Raw genomic sequence first — 12,864 nt, 5'->3', positions numbered from 1 at the left:
CTGTCTGTCGTTGAGGGGAGTCAGGGCAGAAACCTGGAGGCAGAGACTGAAGCAGGGGCCATGGCGGAATGCTTCTCACTGGTTTGCTTTCTTCTACCTCCAGGACTACCCACACCAAGCTCTGCACTCCCACACTAATCATTAGTCAAGAAAATGCCCACAGACTTGCCTGTAGGCCAATCTGATGGAGGCGGTCCCTCAGTTCAGGTTTCTTCTTCCCAGAGGACTGGATTGTGTCAGGTTGGTATAAAACAAAACAAAACAACAAGAACTAGCCAGCACACCAGCCCTGGACTAAACTACAACCCAGGCAAATCTGGAACTTCTGATCCCACGGTTCAGCCTCCTCGTACCTCTGATTAGAGGCCTATGCCACAAGGCCTAGCTTCTTTCTAGAGCTTTTGTACCTTATAGCTTTCTACTTGAGCCCATGATTTACTCTGCACCAGCGTGCTCTCTGTGTGTGTGAAGATCAGTGCTTAGGCTGGGGCACATCAGTTTGTCTGTGGATGGTCAGTTCCAACTATTTGTTGAAAAGGAGATCTTTTCCTCTTTGGATTGTTTTGGGCCTATGTCATAGCTGGCATACGTGCTGTTTTGATATCAAGAACTACTTTCACCTCTGAACCCAGCGGTGATACCACTCACGAGCGACAGGGACCTGTGCATCTGTTGCCATGGCAATGGCCATACATTTCCAGCATGCATTTGGTTTAGTTCCCACCTTTACTTGTAAGTGGTTACATCACAGTTTAAATAAAAGGCAGACCCTTCCTGCCTCCATCCTCTTTTTTTCTTCTTTTTCTCTCTTCTGCCCTTGTCTCTGTCATCCTCAATAAACCTCTTCCATGTGGAACTGTATTGGCCTGGTGTGGTCTGTCCAGACATGAGTGGCAACAATTCTATCACAACAGGCCATCCATGGGTATTCCTGTCACTGTTCCAACAGTGTATGTAGCTCTTCTCCAACCAAAGCCATGTTGGTTTCATTAGCAGAGCTTCTCTCTATCCCTCTGTCTCTCTGTCTCTGTCTCTCTCCCTCCCTCTCTGTCTCTCTCTCTGTCCCTCTCTGTCTGTCTCTCTCTCTCTGTCTCTCTCTCTCTCTAACACACATATTGAGGGACCCTAAGGGCTTTTACAGTCTCACACTCTCCTTACAGCTCCTTACCCCCCCAGGGATAAGGCTAGGCCAAGTTCCATTCTCCACCCACAGAACATTCTTGAGTAAAGAAATCCTCAGAATGTACTGACTGAACCTCTAAAAAGCCCCAGGTAGAGTTCAGATGCATGTCTGCTTGCTAGCCAATATATTTAAAAATCAATATGCTTAGCCAATAAAGTTAAACTGTTACCTTGCTGATGTAACCCGTGTCCCTAAAAACTATAAAAACTGCTTCTTATAGCGGCTTTCTAGTCACTTGCCATGAGGGGCTAATTGAGGGTTGACTCTGATATGCTGGGAAATAAGCCTCTGATCTCTCGTCTCACTCAAGGGAGTCTCCAAGTAGTTAGGCTCAATTTGAGTCTTAAAACATGCACTCACATACACAGTCACACACACACACACACACACACACACACACACACACACACACACACACATTCCCATACTCACACATAGTTGCACACATACACTCAAACATACATAGTCATACACACATATACATATAAATAAACACACACACACACACACACACACACACACACACACACACATAGACCTTAATGTCAGTTACAGTGCTTTCCCTCTTTCATCATGGGTAGACATTTTTCTGCTGTTCTTCAGGCCTGGTAATATTTGATTAGATGTCAGACTCTAGATGCTTTTATTTCTGGTGTGTTTATAAAAAGATAAAGAAATGTGGAGGGATTCTATGTTCTATGGAGGTGTGGTAAGGTATGGGAAAAGGGTGCCTTAGTGGGCTCATGTTGAGGCATCCCTTTCCCCTAAGGGACCAGCTACACAAAGGTATAGTATATAATAGAGTTTATTCAGTGAGTGGGGAGAAAAGTTAAGAGGGTAGTAGGGGCAGAGAAAGGGAGGGAGAGAGAGAGAGAGAGAGAGAGAGAGAGAGAGAGAGTTAAGTTACTTTTGTCCTTTCAAGCCTGGCCTTTAAGATTTCTACTCCAAAAGCATGACCCCTCAGTGTATTCCACAAAATATCTGAAAGAGCAATGGCTGTTTTTTCAAATGACCCAAACAAGGGACAAGGTTTCCCATTCCCAGCCTTGGGTGATTCCGGAACACAGTCCTCTTTGCTCTGATCCCTTTGCCTGGTTCAGTTCTATAAATGTAAAGTCTCTTCTTGGGCATACAAGAAGAAGAATGAGCATCATGCTTAGTTTCCTATAGAAGATCTTTTATACACAGCCATGGTGGGGTGACCCACAAATGTTGCATTTTCTGACTGTGAAAGTGTGTCCTTGTGTTTCCAATGTTATCTGAAGCCTGGTTGTGGGAATATGTAGTATTCACTTCCTTACCTGCCTTTAAGAGAAAGCCAAGCTGCCCTAGGGGAAGGTGACCTTCCCCAGCCCTCCAGCTGAGTAAGGAATGTGGCTTTTAGTGTAATAAAGGGCTGAAAGCTGGAGCTGGGACAGGAAGTGCTGCAGAACTTCCAGGCAGGCAGAAACGAGGAGAGAAGCAGAGGAGACAGGACAGAGGTGCTCAGAGCTGGAGTCTGGCTGTGAGAATCACGTGGAAAGAGAGAATGGTGGAGAATTCGGGCTAAGGGACACTAGCTGAAAGACTGAACCAGGAGAAACAAAAACAAACAATCATGGCTTTAAACTATCTAGATGTCTCCATGTCTTAATTGAACCTTAAGCTGGATCCCTGAAAGCCCAGCAAATACTGAGTACATATCCTCAGACCAGGACTGGAGAATTAGGGAATACTTTCCACTACTTTGCCCCCTCCCCATCAGTGTGAATTGCTTTACCCGACTTTGTAGCTGCAATTTCTTGAAAGTTTCTCACACAGGTGTTTATCCGCAGTAGTTAAAAGCCTTTATGTGTGGTCTGGAGAAATGGCCCAGTGGTTAAGAGCTCTGGGTTCTATTAGCATCGCTAACCATCTGTAACTCCGGGGCATTTGAAGCCCTCTTCTGGCCTCCATAGGCACCAGGCATGCATATGGCACACAGACATACATGCACGCAAACACCTGAACACAAAAGCAGTAACAGAAGGAGAGGGAGAAAACAAAATTTACTAAGATCCTTGGGCCACTATAGGAGTTCCTGGCTTGTACCTGTGACCTTGATGGAGGCTCACAGAGTCACAAGTTCTGAGACCCTCAGGCCACATTTGGACCAACACTAGGGAGCATTATCACTGCACCAACTGCTTGTCTTCATTTTGTGAATGACTGAAGTTCTCTCAGCTCAGGAGCTGATCTTTCAGATTTGTAACACTCAATGAATCAATGAGTGAATGAATGAATGAGTGAATGAATGAATGAATGAATGAATGAATGAATGAACCATTTGCTCAGTGTACCAAGTTCTCACCTCAATATCCAGAATGGGATCCTTACAGCCAAAGTTATAAGCACGGAACTCGCCTCCAGTCAAAGCAGCAAGCTCCTTCAAGAACTCATTCGCAACCTCATCATTGTAACTGAAGGAGATGGCATAGATGGGAATGTTCTGAAAGAGTCTGACCTGGTCCATCACCATTTCTGGTGGCTGAAAAGGTAATGGGGGGAGGGTGGGAAAGGGGAGAAGAGATAGACAAATGGTATTGTGTAAAAAAATTTCCACAGGTGGCCAAATTCTGAGATAGGAGTTGTCCACAGTGCACTCACTGTGCACTTTTGTCAATGTGTTAGTTCAATTCAATAAGCAAACCTCCCACCAAGGAACATGGACTCCCAAAGGCCATGGTCTTGTCCTGCTGAAGTCTCACATTATGGTAGGAAAAAGGTTTGTCAAGCAAAATCACCTCAACTTTAAATGTACCTCAGCAAAGAGGCCATGCCAGTTGGGCTGTGGTCTGGGCTAGGGTGGAGACCCATATAAGAACACCATGGCCACTGGGATCCCACATCATGGGTCCCTGACTTCCCAATTTGCCTTCCAAACATCTTTATGAAAAGAATAATTTCAGCTTTTGCCATGTTGTAGGCGATTTGCTTCTGAGAGAGAGGGAGAGGTTAAAGGATATTCCAAGCCCTGTGTGATACTTTGAATAAAAATGGCCCTTGAGTCTTCATAGGGAGTGGTGCTATTTGAAAGAATTCTGACCAGTGTCACCTCATTGAAATACTATGTGGTCTTGTTGGCAGAAGTGTGTCACTGGGGGTGGCCTTCGAGGTTTCAGAAGCTCAATCCAGTCTCGGTGTCACTCCCTGATTCCTGAGGAAATGGATGTAGCACTCCAAGCTACCTCTCCAGTACCCTGTGTTGGGATTCTGTGAACCCCACCCCATAGTTACCTGGCAACAGCCAGGTATGTTTCACCCCAGTTACCTGGCACTATAAAGGGTGCTGCATACCCCCTCCTCTTTTTTTCTTGTTCTCTTGGCCTCTTCCAAGGCCTCTCTTGCTCTCCCCTCCCCGCCTCTCCTCTCCCCATTCCTTCCCCCCCTCGTTCTCCACGTGCACATGACCAGCCTGTACTCTTCTATTCCTCTTCTTCTTTCTCCCTCTCTCTTCCTCTACTACTCTCTTAACTCCCCTCACCATGTCCTGAATAGACTCTATTCGGTACTATACTGTTGTGTGGCTGGTCCCTCAGGGGGAAGGGATTCCCAACATGGGTCCCCCAGAGACATTCCTTGTTGTCCCCATGGCTTGCTGTCCCCATGGAGCATATTCTCCCTCTCCATCTTTTTCCTAACATTGGTGCTGAAACCCAGAACATCATCTTTTTCTTAACATTTTTTCTTTCACTGGTGCCCCATGTGAGGAGATTAGATTTCCTCCTTTCTTTCACTGGTGCCTTGACTCGGATACCTCTTCTCTTTCACCATGTCTGCCTATGTGTCACCACACTCCATGCCATGACAACAATGGACTAAACCTCTAAACTATAAAAGCTAGAACTAAATACTTGGTTTTGTAAGAGTTGCTATGATCATGGTGTCTCTTTTACTCAACGGAACACTGGTTGAGACAGCTTAAATTCCAGGTTACACCTTAGAACCATCCGTTCAGTTTTTCAAGTGTCTTAGGAAGTAGTCTTGGGAAGGAATGATGACCGCCTATGAGTGACATTTTGGGTAACCGTCATTCTTCAGACCCCAGCTGTCCCCTCTCTCCTTAGTGCATTCTGTCTAATGAGACACAGTCTCTTGGGAGTTACCAATCTTCAGAAAACTACATGAATATATTTTGGATATATGAATGTGAGATTCTAGGTCCTTGGAAGAACATGATTGGAAGCCCTGAACTACTGAACCGTCCTCACATTTCTTGGGGCTTCTGAACATCTTGTGTGCCTTCTGGTACCCCAAACCTGTTTTCTCTTAATTGGAATTGCAGTTGAGTTCCTAATATTATAACGAACCAGAATGTGGTTAACTCCTTTTTGCCTTTTCCACTCCCCTGCTGCCCACTCCCAAGCTGGTCACCGAGCCCCCAGGACTCCCAAGTGAGTTCCCTCTTCCCCAGTCTTCCTGCTGACGTGCTTACAGGCCTTTGTTAGGGTTTCAGAAGAGGCTTTGGCACAGCTGGCTTGTCCCTGACATTATCAGGGCTGTTTCCAAACTAGGGAGGGGTGATAAGTCTGTTCCTAAGAAAGTCCCCATTGTGGTGACACCCACCCTTCTAACCTGTACGATAGCCCTGACATGAACACCCTTAGCTTACACTACACACTCCCTCCATGTCCTGACGGTCTCTCTCAGCATGACCCTGCCTCCCATACACCTACCCTTCTGCACCACCACCCAGAACAATTTAGACTCCTTTGTTCAAAAAGTTCTTTTTCTCCTTTCCAGACACGGTACAGCCCCTCCCCACTAGGAAACCCTTGTATAGTTAAATCCATCCCTCTGTGCTGCTAGACATAGAACAGACAGCCTCAACCCCCTGGACTATGTCAAAATGAACTGTATACAACCAGCACATTCCCTAAGGTGAGGATCTCTTTCTCAGCCTCATACCTTGACACCATCTGGGACACACGAGAGTCACAGACTGCTTCTGAATAGAGAGATGGAAACAGCATTCCAAATTAAATTTCACCAGTGCACTGTTTCTCTGCCGTAAATCTACTGCCGTGGTAAAAATCCAGTGGCTCTGATATTTAATCCTTGAGCCATTTGACACGGGTTATTTGAGAACAGGCAGTCTGTGCGTATAAACATCTTCCAAGGCGGGATACGTGTTGATACTAATTCACTTTAGCGGTCGATTTACATTGTGCTGGCCTGGAAAATCCTCATATTTACTTAATGCCCCGAGTACCCATCTTTCATTCACAAAGCTCGGAAGAAGCAGAACAGACGCTTCTGAAATATTTTCCAGGCAGGCTAAACAAAGCCAAAAATGCTTCATTTGAAAGGGACACTTTTGTTTAAGTTGAGGGCGAAGCTAAAATTGGGGGTGGAACCAAGGATGTTGCCCAGAGACATATTTAGATTGAGCCCTCAAAGGAAAGGAACTGAAAGCAATCTCCATGTCCCTGGTGTATAAGGCAGGCCTCTCCTTCCCTGGGCATTTTCTCTAGGCCCTGTGAATAAGAGTCACATTATGAACAAAATATTTGCTTCCTCCACGATGCCCATAAATGTTTCTCAGAGTTATGGAAGATGAGGGGGTTCCTTGATGTCTTTTCATACTTCAGTTCTAGGTCCCTGCTTCAGGGAAACATCTATAAAAATCTCTGGGGGAGTGGGCCCTGGATATTGAACACAGAGCCCCTCGAATGCTTAGGCAAGCACTCAACCCCTGGGCTATAGCCTTAACCCCCCTTTTAAGTCTTTCAAAATAAAATCGGAGACAGTGTCTTGCTAAGCTGTTTATGCTGACCTTGAACTCATTCTATAACCAGCAGCTGTTTAACAGGTCATCCTCCTGCCTCAGCTGCCCATGCATGTGGGATGATAGGTCTGAATCAACAAGATTATCTTTTCTGCCTGGGGAGAGCTTGGCCCTGACCACAGCCATCCAGTTTAGTGAGTACCTGGTCAGGTCTCCCATCGGTCAAAAGGTAGATTACTTGTGTTTCTTCATCAGCAAAAGCAATTTTCAGGGCATTCAGGGTATTTGTGGAACTTCCAACCTGTGGGCATGGGACGGGAAAGAGACAGTCCAGAGAGATCTTACGAACAAGTGGGATGTATTCTTGACTTCAATTAAAAAAACAAAGAGGGATGGGGAGGAAGGGGACTTCTGAAATAAAGGATAAATTTTCATTAACAAAATAATTTAAGACCAGTGATCCCAAGAAACCAAGCCCTCAGGTGTGCATTCAGGGTCTCTAGCCTGGCAGTCCAAGGTCTGCTGGAAGCCAAGGCTGTGGATTTCCTGTCTCCACAACAGGGGTCTTAATGCAATTTCGTCCATGTGGTTTTGCGTGAACCGCTAACTCAGTTAAGGATGAAACTTAATCAAGCTGCCTGAATACATGCTTCCTGGTTGGGATCATGTTTGTTCCAGCTAGGGATTTAGTCATGCCACCCAGTATTTGGCAAACAGGAGCATGCTCTCGTTTTAATGATGACCACATGAACATTTCTAGCATAAATCCAGTCTGCAGAGGTTACAGTGGGAAATACGCCTTAGAGGGTGCTCAGGCGTGACACTGGGTCTTATGTGGATGAATGCACGAGGTCCCGCTGTTCTGCTTTGAGTATGATGGAAATAGATTAGCACAGCTGGAAACACGTGCCTATGGGTTCCATGTCCCAGGGATTCAACCAAGCAAGTTGAAAACGCTTAGAAAAAAATTATGTAAATACCAAATATCAGAAAAAATCATTATTCCCCAAATGATATATTATAGTCAGAATTCACTATATTATAGTAAGTATAATTGCATTTTTATTGTGTTAGATAAAAGTAACTTGAAAGTGGTTGAAAACAGACAGCAGGACATGCATAGTTCATACGAAAACATGCTCTATTTTATATGAGCAACATCTGTTGAGTTTGGTATCCATGGGTGGGGGGAGGTGATCCTGGAACCAGTTCCCCATAGCTACTGAGGACTAACTGTAGAAATTAAAATCAAAGAGAATAAATTACAGCTTATTTTCTCTCTTACGTAGGAAAGTTAATTGTAACACCATCCATAATTCTTTGTAACAGTGTTACCAAATACATCAAACAATTATAAATTGGAAAAGTCTCATGAGTCAGTACGAAGTGGAATGAAATCAGATAAATATAGATTCACTAAAATGTACTTTAACATCCAAAAATGAGCCTTACCCAGATATAATCCCTATCTGTAAAATACACAAGACTGCAAGATTTAACCCTTTTTCCTCATCTCAGACCCATGGTATCAGTTCAACCCCAGTTGTAAGCAAGAAAAGCAACTGTGATTGATCCAAGCCAGAGGGAATTTATGCCAAGGGCATCTGGAGAGATCACAGTACTGCCATCTGGCTGGGAAACCTAGCTTGGGACTTCACACCAACAAAGCCCCCAGTCCTGCTGTAAGTCTGCCTGGCAGGGACCCCACCGCAACACCACCAGGACACCAGATGCTGTGGTTAGCTACAAACCAGGCGCTGTCAGACATGAGACAGACCAGCAGCCCACTGCCACCCAAGAGGCTTCAGCCGTCTGCATATGCCACTGCTGTCATAGTTCCCGTAGGTAGACCCACCTTCTGGGCTCACTACCTTCCAATTCAAATCCAGGAAGGTTACTCTGAGGTTGTGTGCATGAGCCCCACACACACTTAACACCCGAGCTGAAGGGAAACCAGAGCTTCAACTTCCGTGTGGTAAACAGGCTCTGCTCTCTTCTAAGAACTGGATAAGGAAATGGAGATTGGTGGTCCAAGGAGTGATGAGACTCCAGCTCATATCCCTTTCTGTTAAGAGCCGCTCGGACCCAGGTGGGGAAGTTATGACTCCTCCCTTGCAGCTCCTCTCTCCTGGGCCTCTTCTCTCTATCCTTGGATACTTAATAAGGTACGCAAGACCCACTTTGCCCTGCATCGTGCTAGGGCTAGAACACAACTTGGCAAAACTGTTGTGAGAGGGGTTTCTATGGCAGCGCTGGCAACATGAAGACACTGCGTTAAACACCGTGCTGACCCTGCCACACTGATACCTGGCACTGGCTGCATTGCTCTGGCTGAGTGGACAGCTCACTGTGGAGCTGGCATGAAAGGCTACTAAAGACAAGTAGATAAGCAGGCAAATGCAGAATACGATGCCCCCGCCCCAGCTTCCTACGTTGTTCAGGATTGGACGAGCAATTTTATTGCTGAAGCGCGCACATACAAAAAGAGCTGTTCAAAAAGTGGTAGAACTGAAGATAATAAAAGTAAAGACATCTGAGTATATTCTGGGCTAAGCACCTGTAGTCCCTGCATTTTTACCCTGTGGCCCAAAGAGACTCGGACTTAGCAATACCTATTCCTGTGTCCCCAGAAGGTCATCCACTGGGAACAGGAGGCCCAGGGCTATACCTTCCACCACTGTGTGTCAGCACCAAGGAGGAGCCGACTGCGAGTCCCAGCATTGTGAGGTGGTTCTGAAAACTAAGTGGCTACCAGAGTGAAAGCTCACACGTATGAGCCAGCTCAGGCGGGCTAAACCTCAAGACAGTGTCCACCTGCTGAACTAGAAGAGTCTCCTGACACAATAATCAGATTGCCCAGAATGCAATAAAGAAAAAACGGTCTCCACACAAAGAAAGAACCAGAAACAACTCACTTGTCTGAGAAAAGCCGTCAGCTTTAGAGATCTCTGAGACAGTAAAACAGATAGAATATTTGTACTATAAGAGAAAGAGAGGACAGTGAGAAATTTTTTAAATATTCAGGAAGAATGGCTTTTCAAAAGCCTCTCAGGGGCTGGGGAGATGATGTGGGGGTTATCTATACTAGTTTTGTAGAGAACACAAATTTACTTCCCAATACATATGCTGGGTAGCTCACACTCGTGTGCCATAGCTCTGGGGGATGTGATAACTCTAACCCATGTGGGCACCTTCGCTGTGCACACAGCCCCACTTTATACACATGTACATAATTTCAAATAAGAAAAATAATTACTTTGTTCTAAATCCAAATTTATGCTGAAAAGTATAAAGACTATAATTCAAGAAGCTGAGAAAAACTGCAAATAGGTTAACATCTATGAAAACCATAGCTAGATACACTGTGTGTAAATTTCTGAAAATTAAAGCAAAAAAAAAAAAAAAAAAAAAAACCCTCCCTAAACACAATCAAAGAGAAATAACATATTGCAATGTCCATTAAGGAATTCCAGTCTGGGTGGCAGCCACTTCTCATGTAAAACCACAGAGACATAAGGGAGTGGCCCAACATGTTTCAAGTGTCAAGAGAAATGAATCTGCAGTCTTAAGTCACATCTGGTGGAAATGCCTACTTCAGGGCTGGTGGGAGAGCATGTGACTACAGCTGGGAATCTCCTCTTTAAAGGGTGATTAATAAAAACTTACAGCTCAAAAGAAGCAATAGTAGAAATGCAAACCCTGAGCATGGAAGGCATTGCAGAAGGCCACCCTAAACGCCCTACATTTCTCCAGTCACGTGTTACCATTGAGGTAGGTTTCATAGCATCTAACGGTTGCATAAAGGAGAGCCATTTCAGTCACACCTTTAGGGTGGATGGAGCATAAAGGGTGTAAACAAAGCAGGCTTGTTCCCTTGGAGTCCTCTTACATCAGTATCAGAGGTTGTAATAAATGGCAACTTTGTATAAGGAAAGCTACCAGGACAAGCTCTAGAAAACCCTACAGAGCGCTACAGTAAAAGTAAAAGGAAGCTCTACAAGTGACCACAGGATCGGCAAGAAGGCAAAGAATGAAGCTGAGGATACAGAGTAAGCAAATGACCGAACTGTAGATGTGAGCTCTAGATATCAACAATGCCTATGCATGGCTCTAACACCTATTACTGGACAGAGATCGGGGAACTATTTACAGTCATGACCAGATCCCTTAATCCTACAAGAAGTTGCTTCAAATATAGTAACGTGGGTAAACTGGAGATAAGAGGATGAAAATGGGGCTGGAGAGATGGCTCAGTGGTTAAGAGCACTGACTGCTCTTCCAGAGGTCCTGAGTTCAATTCCCAGCAACCACATGGTGGCTCACAACCATCTGTAATGGGACCCGATGCCCTCTTCTGGTGTGTCTAAATACAGCTACAGTGTTTTTGTTTTTTTTTTAACTCATATAAAATAAACAAATAAATCTTTTTTAAAAAGATAGCTAGAAAAGAAAAGAGGATGAAGGTGATACTTTACAAATTTATTCTTTTAAAGCAGGATTAATTAGCATACTGAGTACACTTTAGGTTTGTGAATGGGGTTGTTTGGTTTTTGTTTGGGTCTTTCTAGGTAGCTAAAAAGGCTTCTAATTCATTATCCTCCTGCCTCAGCCTTTTGGTGCCAAGACGTGCATGTATTCCAAAGCCAGGCTCCTTACACACTGCAGAGCAGTTGGAAGAACTAAGGACAGAAGGGACATTAGATAATGGTGGAAGGCTCAGTCCACAAACACAGAGAATCTAATACATATTCACTAAACAACAGAATCTTAAAAAGCACAAAGCAAAACTGAGATAGAGTTGATAAAGAAAAAAAATAGAGAAATGACTAATTATGGTTATTTTCTTTAATACCCAGCACCATGGTGGCCACATCCTATAGATTTAAGTGTTTATACTTAATTGTCCATAATTTCTACTATGTTTTCAATTTTTTTATGAAAAACGGTTTACAATATTGAACGTAAGTTAAATCTTGCCAAGTATGCCTTAGGCCATCCTGGAGTCAAAATTAATAAGGAGACAACGTGAAAACCTCTCACCACTTGGAAAACAAATAACAGATTTTTAATAATTCATGGCTCAAAAAAAAGGGAAACAAAATATTTAAAAGGTAGGAACTTAAGTAAGACACATAAATCTCTGCCCATTAGTAGCTCGTTGTTACATGCACTGGGTATTGGGAGTTGTGCAGAGATGATTTTTGGCCCATGGGAGGTTTTGTGTGGGTTCTCTCTCTGCAAATCTCACAGCATTTTACGTTAGGGATTTGAGCACCTGTGGCTCTCATAGGATGGGAAGGAGGTCCTGGAATCAATCTCCCATGGATACCGAGGGACAATGACTATAAATAGATGCTGGTCTAAACTTTAAGATGCTGATATTTGAGATTGGATGAATGGGATCCGTGTAGCCAAATACCTGTTCATGTATTGGCACCACCTTTCTTGGCACCCAAGCCATTTCCCAACGATTTCTATCTCGTGAGGGAACGCAGCCCATATTTAGACTTCTCAAGCGCTAACTAGTCTACCACAGTAGACGTCTTACCTTAAGGTCCCTAATCCACAACTGAGCCTGTTTCAAATTCTCTTCATTGATTTCAGCAAGTTTTTCCCGCCAGGCAACTGCCTGACCATCAAACGTCACAAAATTGAATTTACTTTTGTATCTCAGCTGTTCCTGTAAGAGACAATTATTATTTAACCACAAAACCACTCAGATGTAAACAGAGCCGAGGAGAGCTTTCAGTTTGAGGCAGTCTCTCGGATATTCATTTTTAGCCCTAGAAACTAGCTAAAAATGGTTTTCAGTTGAAAAAAAAAATACCGTTTCTGCTGTAAAAGGCATTTGAGTCAAATTCTATAGTCTGGGTGTTTGGCCTCTACTGATGTTATATATGAATGTATAGATAGTTTTATATGCTACATATGTATG

The 12,864-nt window shown here is 44.1% G+C and overlaps 1 protein-coding gene across 1 annotated transcript in view; it reads right to left on the bottom strand.

Moving 5' to 3' along the window:
• VWA3B (von Willebrand factor A domain containing 3B) overlaps window positions 1-12,864 on the bottom strand; it is a gene marked incomplete at both ends in the record, with an annotated part of 152,420 nt that overhangs the window by 65,746 nt on the left and 73,810 nt on the right. The window contains 3 exons of the mRNA XM_080917533.1: window positions 3,513-3,689; window positions 7,132-7,230; window positions 12,478-12,609. Coding sequence (XP_080773659.1) covers window positions 3,513-3,689; window positions 7,132-7,230; window positions 12,478-12,609 — 408 coding nt within the window. The remainder of the gene's footprint in view (window positions 1-3,512; window positions 3,690-7,131; window positions 7,231-12,477; window positions 12,610-12,864) is intronic.

Source organism: Micromys minutus (assembly GCF_963924665.1).
Source record: "Micromys minutus genome assembly, chromosome: 5".
Taxonomy (NCBI): domain Eukaryota; kingdom Metazoa; phylum Chordata; class Mammalia; order Rodentia; family Muridae; genus Micromys; species Micromys minutus.
The sequence above is the reverse complement of the archived record's forward strand: the minus strand, read 5'-3'. Positions and strand labels throughout refer to the sequence as shown.